Source organism: Natator depressus, chromosome 5 (genome assembly GCF_965152275.1).
Source record: "Natator depressus isolate rNatDep1 chromosome 5, rNatDep2.hap1, whole genome shotgun sequence".
Classification (NCBI taxonomy): domain Eukaryota; kingdom Metazoa; phylum Chordata; order Testudines; family Cheloniidae; genus Natator; species Natator depressus.
Window position 1 is genome coordinate 80,572,650 of NC_134238.1, and position 15,739 is coordinate 80,588,388.

General features: G+C 38.6%; 1 protein-coding gene across 1 annotated transcript in view; it reads left to right on the forward strand.

Annotated features, from left to right (window-relative positions):
* ADAMTS19 (ADAM metallopeptidase with thrombospondin type 1 motif 19) overlaps positions 1 to 15,739 on the forward strand; it is a 271,324-nt gene that overhangs the window by 84,339 nt on the left and 171,246 nt on the right. The window contains exon 7 of the mRNA XM_074953075.1: positions 7,872 to 7,915. Coding sequence (XP_074809176.1) covers positions 7,872 to 7,915 — 44 coding nt within the window. The remainder of the gene's footprint in view (positions 1 to 7,871; positions 7,916 to 15,739) is intronic.

Sequence of the window (15,739 nt, forward strand, 5' to 3'; positions counted from 1 at the left end):
TTTCCTAGTAAGAGATGATCACAATGCCTGTTTGTACTGCCTGGTGGAAATCCATGCCCCATCCATCTGCAGGTCATTCCTGAGAAGGACAAAGCAGTCAAAGGAATTTGGAGTTTAAAGATTCCTCATGGAGAGGTCCTCAAGCGCAGGGACAGCTTCTGACCAGGGAGACCCTCCCCCCCTCAAAATATGTCAGACTGAAGAAAATAGGAGCAGCCTACTCTGGCTGATTCAGCAGTCCTTCTCTCCCACCTCCATGCCTACCCCCCCATTGGCATCAGAGACTTAGGTAAGCCAAAGCAAACACGGAAGGGAGAGACAAGCATTCCCCATAAGGACATGAGGTAAAGTTCCTCATCCAATTCCCCTAGGAAGAGGCAAAAGTCTCCATCTTGTACCAAGCCAGAAGATACCACCTGCTCTGGAACAAGACTGTCTGGTTCCAGAAGGGACTGGAATGGGACTTCATCACTTTTTAGTACTGGGTGGTACTTTGGCACCACCAACAACTGTATCTGCATCAGCACAGCACCGATGGCCCAAGTTACAGAAAGGAAAATTACTCCATTCTCTCCAGGCCACTTCTCAGCACTGGGCAACCTAATCATGCTTCTTGAACCAGAATAATTGATATTCTCTAGATTCCCAGTCCTGGTACCAGGACATCTCCCTTCGGTAACCCTCAGTGTTCCCATCTTCAAGCCAGGGTAGAGCAAGACTGTCGCCAGTATGGTCAATAAGTAGAGTCTGGTACTGAGAGCTCCCCTGTTAGAGTTGGGCTCAAACTCATTGGAGTCAGGAGGAGGATATGGGGATTCCCATCTCCAGAGTGGGGATTGAGCCCAGACAGGGATTTGGAAGTGGCCAGGGTGTCCTAGTATCCTCTTTTATATGTACTGGAACCCATCACCCTGGGTCCGCACACCAAGGGGGAAGTCCCACACAAAGAACTTGACCATTGAGCAGGGGAACCTCAGAGATGTAAGTTTACCAAGGAGGAGGAACAGCTACCACAGCCTCCCCAAGAGTCGCCACAAGAGCAGCCAAGAGGAGAAGACCAGCTAAAATGCTGGTGACCTTGTCCTTCTCTTTGGACAAGGCTGGGATTCCAGCTTCCTGTCATATCCAGATGAACCTAAGATCCAGAAAACCCCTCACAGACAGCTGGACATCTGCTCAGCTCCAGACGAAGTAAAATGGTGCTCACTATAAATGAAGCTATTGTCAAACTTGTCACTTTGGCAGATGACCATCACAGTTCCACCAGCATCATAACGGGCCGAAATGAAGTGAAAAGGTCAGAATACTCTATTCTTACCTACTCCCTACTCACTGGTGGTGATGGAGCACAGTAGGCAGAGACAAGCCATGTCAACACCTCATGAGGAGGCTAACAGAATAGACCTCTTTGGAGGAAGATGTCAGAGTCATTGATCTCCCAATTTCATAAGTGATAAGAACATAAGAACGGCCATACTGAGTCAGACCAAAGATCCATCCAGCCCAGTATCCTATCTATCGACATTGGCCAATGCCAGGTGCCCCGGAGGGAGCGAACCTAACAGGCAATGATCAAGTGATCTCTCTTCTGCCATCCATCTCCATCCCCTGACAATCAGAGGCCAGGGACACCACTCCTTACCCATCCTGGCTAATAGCCATTAATGGATTTAACCTCCATGAATTTATCCAGTTTTCTTTTAAACCCTGTTATAGTCCTAGCCTTCACAACTTCCTCAGGCAAGGAGTTCCACAGGTTGACTGTGCGCTGAGTGAAGAAGAGCTTCCTTTTATTTGTTTTAAACCTGCTACCCATTAATTTCATTTGGTGGCCCCCAGTTCTTATATTATGGAAACATGTAAATAACTTTTCCTTATTCACTTTCTCCACACCACTCACGATTTTATATACCTCTATCATATCCGGTCTCCTCTTTTCCAGCTGAAAAGTCCTAGCCTCTTTAATCTCTCCTCATATAGAACCCGCTCCAAACCCCTAATCATTTTAGTTGCCCTTTTCTGAACCTTTTCTAATGCCAGTATATTTGTTTTGAGATGAGGGGGCCACATCTGTATGCAGTATTCAAGATGTGGGTGTACCATGGATTTATATAAGGGCAATAAGATATTCTCCGTTTTATTCTCTATCCTTTTTTTAATGATTCCTAACATCCCGTTTGCTTTTTTGACTGCCGCTGAACACTGCATGGATGTCTTCAGAGAACTATCCACAATGACTCCAAGATCTTTCTCCTAATTAGTTGTAGCTAATTTAGCCCCCAGTTTCAAACTGTCATTCATTGATTACCAAATATGATTTCTACATGGATAAGGTATTAAAGAGACTGTACCTAAAGTTTATCCCCAAGGTAGTGATCGACTTTCACATCAACCAAAGTATCCACTTACCTGTGTTCTACCTTAAGCCACACACCAGGAGGGACGAGGTGACATGGCCCTCTGTATAAGTGCGTAGGCTCTTGCCCTCTGCCTCTACCGCCAGAAGATGAAATCATTCAGAAGGCTTATAAATCTACAGTGAAGCTCCCAAACTACAGTAAATGAGTCATGTGTTTGTTTACTCCAATGCAATTGATAGCCTCTGGAATGGCCCTTCAGTTCACATTAAAATAAGCAAAGTGGACTGTATGCTTAGAAAGTGTAATGTGGTTCAACAGCTTGTGTTGGTGTGTTTTTCAAAATGTTTTGTTGCCTAAATATAGACAGAAAGAAAAGAATATTTGAAACCTTGTCACCAGTCATCCACAAAGATCCAAAATAGTGGCATTTGCTAGTATAGTGAAAATATTTGCCATGAGGGGTCTATTAATTGTAACTGTAGCTAATAAGGGCCACGTGACTTGTGAAAACATGTTGCTTGGGCAATTGTCCCATAGTTCCTAATACTTGAAATCAACATGAACAAAAAGAATTAGTAGTGGCATTACGTTTTCTTTCATAAAGAACCCAGCTCAATGTATGTTCTTACAACTTTGCATAGCTTGAAACGTTAGAAGTTAGGAGAATTGAAAATAAGAGATGATTCGGAAGTTTTATTTTGTTCTGAAGATTTGGTAGGCTGATTAAGATTATTATTTTTCTTGTGTAAATTTTGTTAGGAAACTGTCGATCAGTTTGAATTTATACATACTAACTGCACTTTTGTTGACAAGTCTGCTTACAGTACAAAAGTTAAATACATCTAAAAATGGCAGCTTGGCACAAAACTATATATGGAGATTAGATTTGAGGGGGTTTTATATATTTTTCCTCTGCTGCCATTCCCCATCCTCTTTTATGCATCCCTGCTCTGTATCAAACTGCTGGTGTTTTATATGTATATTTTTTAAACAAAAGATTCCAGTATAATGGGAGGCTTTAACTTTGGAAGTGGGATATTTAATCTTTGCATTGCCCCAAGGACCTTCTATAATGCTATATTTAATGGGTTTAAAAGGTTACAAGTTAAGTATAATTTATTAAAATGACAGACTAGTAGTTGCCTGCTCCTGCCTAAGCTTCTTTTGTCCCATTAGTCACCTTATTTAAGCCTGAAAATCTGTCATAAATCTCATAAAAGTTCCACTTTGAACAAGGGACTATTCTCCTCTCCATATGCATGCTAAATCATTATTAACATTAATGGAAGTTGCATGCTTGGTACAGATGGGAGAAGAGACTTGAGTGGGACTTTACTGTAGTTTCCAGTCTTCAAATGTTCAATTGCTCTTTAAATTAGGCAAAATATATCATCATTATCAGACATGAAATCAAGTGGGAGTGTAAATTGAAGAATGCAGTAGTGGTGGTTAAATTATAAAAACTGATTTTTTTTTTTAAGGCAAAACATGCACGTTAAATCTCCCCTTCCTTGGGGAATGATATTGCTCTAGGATTAGAGTCTTGAGTGATAAACTTCACATGAGGTGACTTATTTACTTAGATAATTGTGGGGCTTAAAAAGTAACTATTAAATAAGCAGAATTTCACTAATATCGCTGAAAGTTTTTTTAATGTCACAACTATTGTTTTTATGTGGATTTTAAAAATAGACTTGCTATTTGATAAACATGGTCAATTAGTGATCATTTTGTTCAACTTTATTACAGAGTAATTTTGCAGCTAATGACAGGTTTCAGAGTAGCAGCCGTGTTAGTCTGTATTCGCAAAAAGAAAAGGAGTACTAGTGGCACGTTAGAGACTAACCAATTTATTTGAGCATAAGCTTTCGTGAGCTACAGCTCACTTCATCGGAAGTGAACTGTAGCTCATGAAAGCTTATGCTCAGATAAATTGGTTAGTCTCTAAGGTGCCACTAGTACTCCTTTTCTTTTTGCAGCTAATGTATTTCTTATGCTCCTTATCAATATGAGCATTTTATTTTTATTTATTTGTAGTATGCCGCCGAAAATTTTTGTGCACATCTTATGTATGCAGACACTAGACCTCTGATGTATTATACCTAGGGAAGGAGAGAGAAAGAAAAGCAAACAAATCATATCAATGATTGTACCTTTCTCTGGGCCTCCCATGCATTTTGTACGATTTATTTATTCCACAAGATATTTGGCATAGGGACCATGTCATCTCTTGTTTTTTGTGCTTGAGCATGCTGGCATGTAACAAATGTGAGTGGGGAGGGGGGGAACCTGTTACATATTCAATACAAGTAAACATGTTTCAATGATGACAACACACATATGGAGAACACAGATACATTCTTTGTAAAAGTTTCCTATAGGAATCAGGAAACAACTGCTGAATGAGTCATTTATATCTAGAGCATCATAAAACTTTACCAAGGGGCCTATTCTCAAATGTAATGCACCCTCATTCTTGGAAATTAAAGGATGTGTTACATTTTTTCAATATTAGTTAGGAACCAAGAGCTTATTTCCAAGACATAACAGAGCTATTTCCCCTAACTCCCATAGTGAAATTCTGGGATGCATAGTTCAGACAAAAACGGAAAATAATTCATGTTCATATGTAAAAATAAATTTATACAGTAAACAAAAGGCTCTTAGACATTGGAAAATTAAAAGTTTTGTAATCTTCTGTCTCTGTTACATTCAAGGATCTGTTCTCCCTTTTTTCCCGCTTGCAACAACAATTAATAATAATGGTTGGGGAGATGGAGGTGTGATGTAGCAGGGGAATAGGAGTTTAGGTCCTCAGACTGTTGATACATATGCACACAAGCTTGACCATAGGTACTATATTTCTTATGGTTTTGCCATGTTGCTTAACAGTGCAATAGGTCCCTTGGGTGACATAGCATAAGACAAAGAATTATGTTACAACCCAGTGCATTAATATGATATATTGCAGGTTAGAAAAAATAAAAGAATCCTCTGCATCTGATTAGTTTCCTCTTCATCATTTTTGGCTCCAAGCCCAAGGTTCATCTCAGTGGGTTCCTAGATTATGCTGGGGGTCTGTAGACCTTGGTGGTTTTCTCTTCTATTTTTTGCTTTTCTCAGGGTTGAAAGTAAAACTTCTCTCTTACTGGTATGGGGGGCGGGGTCTCAGGTGGAAGGGGCAGGGCTGGGGGGGGGGGTCAGCACCTGCCAGCCAGCCCGCCCGTGCTGCCCGGGGCTCCAGCGCCGATTTAAAGGGCCCGGGACTCTGGTCGCTGTGGCTACCTTCGCAGCAGCCGGAGCCCCGAGTCCTTTTAAATCACCGTCCCCGGGGTAGCTGCTCTTTTTGCCCCATGTTAGCGGTGGCTCGGGGGAGGAGGGAGGGAGAAAGGGGCAGGGATGTTAAAGCGCTGCCGTGGCAGTGCTTTAAGCAGGGTCCTTTAAAGTGCTGCCATGGCAGCGCTTTAAAGTCAGCGATAAGGGCCGGTACAGGCGGCTGCTTTTTACCGGTACGCCGTACCGGCCCGTACCGCCTTCCTTTCACCCCTAGCTTTTCTGTTCCTAAATTATCCAGAAGAAAGTGACTGGAGAACTCAAAGGCATTCATTTACTGCTTTCTCTCCCTAGTGATATTGCTTCGATCAAGTGTCTGAAGTTCACCAGCCTGTGCAGCTAGTCTCTTGAGGCTGCTCTTGCACCCAAATCACATGCATGGAAGTGGGCTTCACTATAAAAATACTTTTATTTTAAAGTGTTGGTTTGGTTTTTTTTAATCCAATCACTATTATGTTTTGTTTAGTTGCATTCGTAAAAATGTAGCTCTGTTGTCTTCCTCTCCCATCCCAAGTACCAGAAATTCTCTTGCATGCACTAGCAATCATCTGATCATTGAAAAAATATTTAGCTAAGATGTGAGGTAATAGTTGGAAAAAAATTCTGTTTACCTAATGAATTACCTGGTGGACTTTCATAATAAACTAACATTTTGTTGTAGAAATGGACAATGGAAGACAATACACACTGATTGCCCACTCAGTTGCAAACTTAGGGCTTTTGCATAATAATGAAAGATATAACATTTTGTTGGAATGTGAGGATATATGGATTATGTCTATGGGGTCATTTTTCAGGATGAGTGAATACCAATAGGGTATCAAAAGGGTTAATATAACAATTATTGATTAGTCAGCTCATATGAATAAATGCATAGATTAAAACTTTATAAATGTGCAGACTCAAGGGCCTTATTCACAGAAACTATTTAGTAGCCTGAATTGCTATTGGAACCAGGCATGCTGCACATGCACTATGCCGAAATGTTCACTGAGTAGTTCAAGAGTTACCCAACTCCCATTGATATGGCAATATATACCTTCATAAAATGAGTATTGAAATAATATGAGACATCTCTGCCCTAAGCAGTCCATTCAAAAGTATAGAGGAGTATCACCCATGGTATAACACATGTAACTGTGTGTGTATATGTGTGTGTGTGTATGTGTATATAAATTAAAAGCAAATCTGTAGCAAATCCCTTGAGTACAAAAAATGTTTTCACTTTATTTCATATCTAATTCAGCACTCATATTTCATTTTGAAATGTTTCCTCTTGTCTAAATTCCCCTTAAAAACAACAGGTTGGCATCAGTTAGCTTTAAAATCAACATCCCTTTCATCAACCTACCTGTAAATACTAATCTCTTATTAATAAGATGCCAAACTCTGCCATTGGATATGTTTATCCATTTTACCAGCCATTTGTCTTTAAGAACAAATAAAATAGATGTGATAGTGTCAGACTAGTTCCTAGCAGATGTTTATCAACATGGGAGTAAAAAACTTGTCTGAATTGGCACAGATTAACACTGATATTTATGGAGATACATGTATAAAAACTGGATATATAGTAGCCAGCTATGTCAGCCTTACTACAGGGAAGCTACACAAGACTTGAACTGCAAGCTTTCTATTATTTCAGAACAAGATGCACTGGCAGAGAATCTTTTCCAGAATATGTCCAGATTATGCTTCTTTCTCGCAATTTTATTCTCTTAAAAAAGCACAAATACCATCAATAATTCAATGCTTCTAACAATGAAAAAACAAATATTGCTTTGGGTTGTAATCTTAAGCATTTCTGATTTTTTTCCTTAAAATAAAAGGAAATATAAGAGAATTAGAGTTTGGTAAAGCTGGCTCCACTGACTAGAAGTACATTTCAAGAGATCAGAGAATTGTGAAACAACCAAGAGTTATGACCCATGTAGTTTAAATGTGAGGTACATTTTTGTCACCTGATTAACCCTTAATCTGCTCTGTGGATAAACTAATATTAAACTGTTCTCGTTAATTCCAGCATTTGCTTCACTATGCTCCTTGTTGAGTTAATGGAGCCTTGCAGTTATTCACTGAGCCATACAAAATATGTGCAAATGGGTCACACAATCATTACTGATCTAACAGTACAGCTTGCTGAAAATTTGTCTTTTTTCCCCCCTCGCCCAATTCTAGGAAGGATTTCTGCGTACATAAAGATGAGCCATGTGATACTGTTGGTAAGTAAATAAATGTAAAACATATTTATATATATGTTTAGTCTTATAAAGTCAGTGTTGTGTAAATATATAATGTTGAGTGACTGTGTCAATGTTTGTGGATGAATATTTATGACTAGTTAATGCAAAAACTGTTTAAAATTGCTATGATATGATATGACAGTCTGGATTTGTGCCTGTCATTAACAAAACAATGTAACAAAGTGAAAAAACTTTGACTTTCTAATCTTTTCATTTTAACAGATTCTTCAAACCATTTTTTCTTACTCCCTTGGCAGTTTAACACTTTCATATTGTGTTTCCAGTATATTTGAATTAAGAACATTAAACTAAAAGGGATGTTCATAGTTTATTTAAAATGTAGCACACATCTTTTTGGTCAGAATATATCTTAAAAAATGATTATGCCTTAAATACAATATATCTTAATAGTGTAGCTTTTTAGAAGCACACAAGAATATGTCAAATACTATGTAAGACTTTTTTGCACCGTTCAATTAAAAACGGACACTTATTGCACTACACCTACCTTAATGTGGTACTTGCCATATTCCCTATACTTACAATGGGACATAACTGAAATTTAATAAATGTAACTACTTTAGGAGTCATATATTCAGTTTTAATGGCACTGTAAACAGTGTCCTCAGTTGAAAAGCCACCGTGTTAGAGACTGAGTCAACCCCAGAAGACAATATACTCCTATCCAAGCATGTAGTGTTCAGTGTCCTGACCAAGGTCGGATTGTAACAAGTAGAACTAGAACTCAAGTGACTCTTTCCCACACCAGTGAAACAACCATTTTCATCACCAGCTTTGGCAGGAGAAGTCTATAGTGCATACCATGTGAAAGTACACATTTACCATCTGCAGTAGCTGATGGCACTGTCCATGCTAGTAAGACAGCTCTGCAGTACCAGCTTTAGTGAGAGAACTGAGGTGTGCCATGTTGGGCATCAAGGTTACATAATGAGACCTAGTTTAAGTGGGCAAAGATTCATTACAGTCAGTGGAGTGATATCTTTTTACCCCAGGTCAGAATTTGGTTCCTAGCACCCATAATGACAGTTCAAGTGTAGTCACAATTGTTCAGTATACAGGTAACTTCAACAAAATTAAGACAGGACAGGTGGCTGTTTAACCACTTTGAATTTACAGAAAAGTTTTGTAGGGTGTGACTTTGTCTATAAGGCACAGGATTAAGGAGTAGTAGGAATGTTTTGCCTGATTCTCAGCAGTAGCATTTAAAGATGTGCCTTATGACTTAGATTGTTTGTCATTGACTCTAGTGTTGTTCCTTACTAAGTTTTCATTCCAAAGATATGTGTCTGTGTGGTAGAGTATAGTGTCTATCTTAGCGGTCAGGGATTTGTAGTGCTCATTATTTCTTCCACTTGTTGGCCTCCTAGTTGGGTAAGGTTTTTTTGTATAAGTACGTTTTTGGAAGTTGGCAAGAGTTGATTCATGGTGCTTGTTTCTTCTTGCCTTGTGATGGGGAGAATAGTTATTTTCACCTGAAGGAGACAGTTATCTGACCAGGAAGTTCTTACATTTCTTATATCTACATCCAGAGTACGGGCAGTGGGTCCGGGTCTGGAAACTAACCATGACAAATCTTAGATGGAGGGTTCAGATGGGAAGCCAATGCTGTTGCATCTGAGGCATAGTTTGCATGGATATTGAAATCTCCCACGATGATGAGCCTTCTGAATTTAATGATCATTTTGCCTGCATTTCTGTTAGGTCAGTTGGAAAGCTTTTGGTATATGGAGATTTGTAAATTAATAGGATGCTCGGAATAGTCTTATGCCTGGATTTCACATATAAAGAAGATGCACTCAAAGCATTTTTTTTCCAATTAAGCTTTACCTTCATTTCAGTTCTGGAGAGAATAGAATGTTTATTTGTCTCCAGATTTGTGTCTCTGGGCCTGAATCTGTAGTCTATACAGTAGGTCAGCAGACAAGATGAGCTAGGACTGGACCTGCAGGGTTAATAAACCAGATTTCTTGATGCAGACCAAGTGAGGTGATTAATTGGTGATAAATACATGAAAAGTTTTAAATGTGTTGTCTACTGATGTAGAGTTGATCAATATAAAGGTCCTTCTCATTTGGTACTGTGGGAGGTGACTGACTGTACCAGATTGACATTGACTGATGTTTCTGATGTTTATTACTTCTTTTATAATTTATATTGATAGGTGGGTGGTCTGCCTGATTGGCAGTATTGGTGAATTAGTGGTGTGCCGAATACCTTGAGTGGCAAGACTTTCCAGGGGGCTAAGTTAAGCCATATTGTGAAGTGATGGTGACATAGTTTTACTTTAGAATAGTTCAAAATGGAATCTTGAGAGACTGGTGATCTTATTGCAGTAGGGAAGGGAAGAAACAAGGAGCCATTGAGCAGCTCAAGCCCTTTGTCCAGTTGTAACAGTAGAGCCATTGTGGAGGACTGGTGAGGATAACAGGCAGAAGGAATGAAGCTCTGTGAGAGTCTTTGCTTGGGGTCTAGCTCATGGGCAGTGGCTCTTTTTTGATTCTTTTCTGGGGTTGGGGCTACATGGAGTATCACTGCCTCAGTTTCAGAATTTGTAAATCAGTAGGGAGGGGAGGTCACAGTGTACTGAATATGTTCTTCAGCTATTTCTGGGGCTGCTGCACTCCTACCTTGGAAAAAGGGGGAAGTTTAAAAATATGGAAGCTGTTATCCTCAAGGTACGGAAGGCAGGGTGGTCCATCTCCTGTTTGTTCCAACTGTTGTCATGTGCCAAATGAATTCTTAGTTCCCCAAAGAAGTGGCTCAGAATATGAAGTTTCCCTATGATCTGAAATACTATTTTTTTCCATAAAATAAATCTATTATTTCCCCCATGCAGAGTATGGAGTACTGTGGGGTGCAGCATATAGTTAGAAGGACAGATTTCTTTCTAGCTAAAATCAGTGATAATCTATTAATTAGCCTTTGGAATGGTGCTGAAGACTAATTATAACTTTGTGCCCTTTTCTTGGAGGTTGGGACTATTGCCTCTACAGTATACTACATCTCTGCCTGGCTAGGAGCAAGATTGTTACATCAATGTTATGAGGATTATAGAGCTAGATGTAAATCTTGGGGCAGGAGGGCAACCTTAAGTGCATGAGTGTCTTAATTTAGTATCTTTGATTTTGCTTTTACTAGGTTCTGTAAACCACAAAGCTGATTTTAGGTTTAGATTAGATTGTAAGCAAAAGTTCTATAGAAGGTAAGTAAGAGAAGTTTGATCTTACAATAAATCTTCACATAACATGTTTATAGGCAAAAAGAGATGGTACATTCCAGGAATGCTTAACATGCTATAAATTACAGCATTTGCCAAAGGAAGTCAATGAAAAATGCTAATGTAATATCAACTGAACAATTCCCAGCTGTCCAAAGATTACAAAAAATATGGACACATCAAAATACATATTTTTATCTTGTGTGGCAAGGAGAGTGATAAGGCAGCTCACCGTGAAACATTAATGTAACCCTCCATGTTATTCACCCTACATGATCCTTACAGGTTGTGTTTTTCAGTATGATACCCAATAACAAAATGGAGAACCCAAGAAAGGAACCTTGAAGGAAGATTATTAAAGGAGGGGTTGTATTAACTGATGGGTATTGTGATGTCAGACTCTAATTCTTCCCAGTGATGGGCACTAGACAGATAATTGTTGGATTTTGTGTTTATTCATTAAATGCCATCACTGCTCAAGTTGTTATTTTAGGTTTGACTTGAGTACACATTTTACCTAGATGAATAAATGCCAGTATTGAGTTATATAATCTACATTTGAGTGTCTTTGTATGGCAAGGAAACCAAAGTTTTAAGAGCCTGCTATCTTGTTTTGCACAAGGTTCTATGTTGAGTGCTCTTCTTGAAGTATTTTATTCATTGTGTCTTAGAAATATGGATTTTTTACAGTTACTTGTGTGATAATTTTACAATTTAAAGTGAGCACCAACCATAAACTCTGTTTACTAATCCCCTTTCCCCCCCAAAAAGTGCTTATGCAAAATGTATTATCCGTCCTTGAAAGATTTAATTATGCTTTAGATTCAGGTACAAATAATCCAGGTATTGTGGTATGGGTGCCCTGAATGTAACACAAATCTCCAGGTGAAAATGTATATATTTATGGGGAGAAAATTCAGTTCTATAGATACAGAGACATCATTTTAGGAGATTTGTGCAGCTTGGAATCTGAGATTTTAGGAAAAAAGAGGAGGAAGGAAGGAAGGAAGCAGTTTGTATTCTGTTGGACAACTTGGCAGTCAACCAAAAACCACACTTTTTATTCTATAGTTTTGAAAAGTGAACTAAATGGTAAAAAGATATTTTGTTTTTAAGGCTATGAAGGCTACTAAATTTCCTGAAATATTTTGCATTTTAGAATATAGATTTTTTTTATCTTCTGATTTTCAAAGTTTTTATGAAGGATTGCGCTATAGCTGTAAGAGCTTGGAAAATGTTGCTGTAGCTAGTAGAGTCTTTGGGCCATGTTTTGATCATACGTCGTGCAAATCCATAGTGATTCCAATTACTTCTTTCTTGATTGAGTTCACTTTCCTATAAAACAATAGGGCTAGAGCCTCACATGGTGTAAAACAACATAGATCCATTTACTCCAAGTGTGTTGATTTTCATGTTGTCAATTCTCATGATGAGTCTTGCAATATTTGAGGTCTTTCCTAAAGCCACAGCTGCTGGAATCAAGAGATTGTATGAGAAACTTATCTTTTTAAAAAAACATGTTTCTAGCCCTTATGGTGGCAGAGGAAAGCTCAGAAACCTGATCCAAGTGTGTATCCTAAAGGCTCAGAAACCAGAAGGCAAATAAAAAGAACCAAAAATTTATTATTTAAGTCAAATCTCATTATTTTTAAACCAATCTTGTGATTTTGGGGGCAAAAGTATGCAAGTTAAAAAACTACTTGCATACTATGCTGATGGGTGCTATAGAAAACAGGAGAGAGGGTTTTTTTTTTCTTTTTTCCTAGTTCTTGTCTGTTCTGGTAAGGGTTATTTGTAACAGTAGGTTCAAAATTTTCAGATGGAAATCATTTTTTGATTTGTTGTGTCCCTTTTAAAACAATATTACCAACTTGTTCTTGTACTTCTGAATTTACCCCTTGTCCATAGAGGAGCCGGTGGAGGGAATGGTTCCTTCACCTTCGTGGCCTGGCTATTCCTTGCTTCTATGGTTGGGCCCTATGAAGGGCCATTTGTCTACTTCCTCTGTCTTATCCTATTCTTTACTAGGTCTTGCTGAAGAGCGTGTGTGTGGGCAAGTTCCTTCCCCTTCTGCTACTCAGACCTTCCTACCAGTCCCAGGGTCTCTTTCATTCTCCTGGCCTCCCTGAAGAGAGATAGTGGGGAACAGAGACACTTCTCAAGTCCATAGAGGGGCTTTGGTTAAGGGGCACATCGCCCTTTTGCGGTCCACCATTTCTTCTCTTTCCCTGTCCCAAAGAGGCTGTTACTGAGTTGTGTAAGCAGGATGAGCTTTTGAAGAAGACTTGTTTTTCTGTCCTCTTCTTGTAGGTGTCTGTTCCTGAAAAAAAATACATAGTACAACTGATTCTTCATTTAAAAAGAATTGATACAACAGGAATTACGCACATCAATATTCATGGGGAAAATACATTTTATAACCAATTAATTGGATGAAAAAATAATATATGAAAACAACTGTAGTATAGATAGAAATTACGCTGACTAATAATGTTCTGAAATCAAATATTTGTGCATTATTAAATTTAAATAATAGTCTAGGTCTTAGATTTTGGAATTATCTAGAAGGGAGCTAATTTTCAACTCATACTTCTGGATTTTTTGTTAGATGGATCCAAATGAAGGTTAAAATCATTAAACAAAACTCCTAAAGTGGTAATTTAAAATTATTGTAACTTGTACACAGATTTACTTAACAAATCTAGTTGCTATTTCTAAGGAAAAAATATTCTGTACTTAAAAAGTAAGTCCTGTAAATTTGGAGGAAATCACTGGTCCAGAGGAACTGCAGGAGTGATTGTGCACACGGAGATAGATGTACCATTTGCAGGTTGTTGTTTTATGAATGCCATTCTTCCATTTTATAGTAAATTATCAGTTGCATTCCCTGGAGGCAATATTTTTTCTAAGTCTATACTGAAGATTGAAATTTTAAAACATTAGTTGCTGTGCACCTGAATCTCATTATTGTACTATGCACTGTGTTGCCTGATTTTTCAGGTTATATTGCCTCTGATACACCTCAGAAGTCCACAGGTGTACAACACATGTGCTACGTAAAATCTTGCATTTGCAGTCACTGTTTCTAGAAGATTGATGGCAGCTAAAAAAGTGTCCTTGTGACACCGATTGCTGTAAAGTGGAAAACAAAAGCAAGTATTTCCAGTTTTAGTTTACTCAAATCTTTTTTTGCTTGTTTTGCAGACTATTTAACTGAAGTGTGTCAGAAAAGGATCAATGCTTTTCTTGGTATCTATAGACTGGGCTCCAGTTTATCCATTATGTTGAAATGGAGTCATTTTATAGGTGAATTTTGCTTGAGAGACTGAACTTAAAACTTGATCATTTCAGCAATAACTTTATCTTTGCCGCAGATGGAGATACTTTTTATTAGCTTTAAGTCAACATAGCTATGTAGCCCTATAGAAACAAGCTTACAAAACTGATACCATTTGCTTGTAATCTCCGAGCCCCATTTGAATTTACCAAGTAATAAGAAGTCTCAGAATGGCAAATAGAGGTTCCCGCCAAACAATATTTCATTGCTGTGCAAATTTAATCTTTCACAGTTTTATTATCTTAGATGACATTGCAAAAATGCACATTTTACAGGCATCCCAATACTTGTTTTGGGTTCAGAGTCCTCATATATTCTTTTCATTTGTTAAAGCACCAACAATAAAACCATTGTTGCCCAAAGCTGTATCTTTAAAATATTTGCTTGTAAAATGTTTATATGAAAATACCATAATAATGTCTAAGTAGCCCAGGAATTATGACATTAAAGACATTATGATACATAAAGACTCTTTGTGTGCTATTTCAGGAATTTAGTATAAATTACTGTATTATGAAGAACTTTAACTTGGTTATAGCTGAGTGTTGTACAGCAGTAAGCTAATAGTAGAAAATTCAAAAGGCCATCAAGTCCCCATTCTCAAGTAAAGTACCTCAACTAGCATACAAGATACAAATGACAACTGGTAGTTAAACAACCAACTACAAAAATAAACGGCATGAAACAAACTAAAATGGAAGAAAAAAGATTTCTGTCTCATCCAACAAGGTGCCATTGATGGATTTTTCTGTATCCTAAGGGGAAGAGCTGGGTCAAAGTTGTAGACCGGGTTAGGGTATTTCTACACAGGAGTTAGACACCTACAGCTGGCCTGTGCCAGCTGACTCAGGCTAAGGGGTTGCTTAATTGAAGTGTAGGACTCGGGCTGCAGCCTAAACTATCGGACCCTCTCTCCTCACAGGGTCCTAGAGCCCCAGCTCCAACCCAAACCCAAACATCTACGCTGCCATTAAATAGCTCCTTGCCTGAGCCCCACCAGCCCAAGTCAGCTGCCATGGGCCAGCCGTGGGTTTTTAATTGCAGTGTAGACATACCCTTCATACAGAACACCTAGCCTTCTATTCTCTTGTCTGTGTTCCATGGGACAGTCATCAGGTCCAGCCCTGCCTACCAAGATTTGACAGAAATAAATTGTCAGGCAGATCTTCATGGTCCAACAAAACTTAAGTCTTGATATTCTAAAAATAAACCCTTGTGGCCTGCTTGC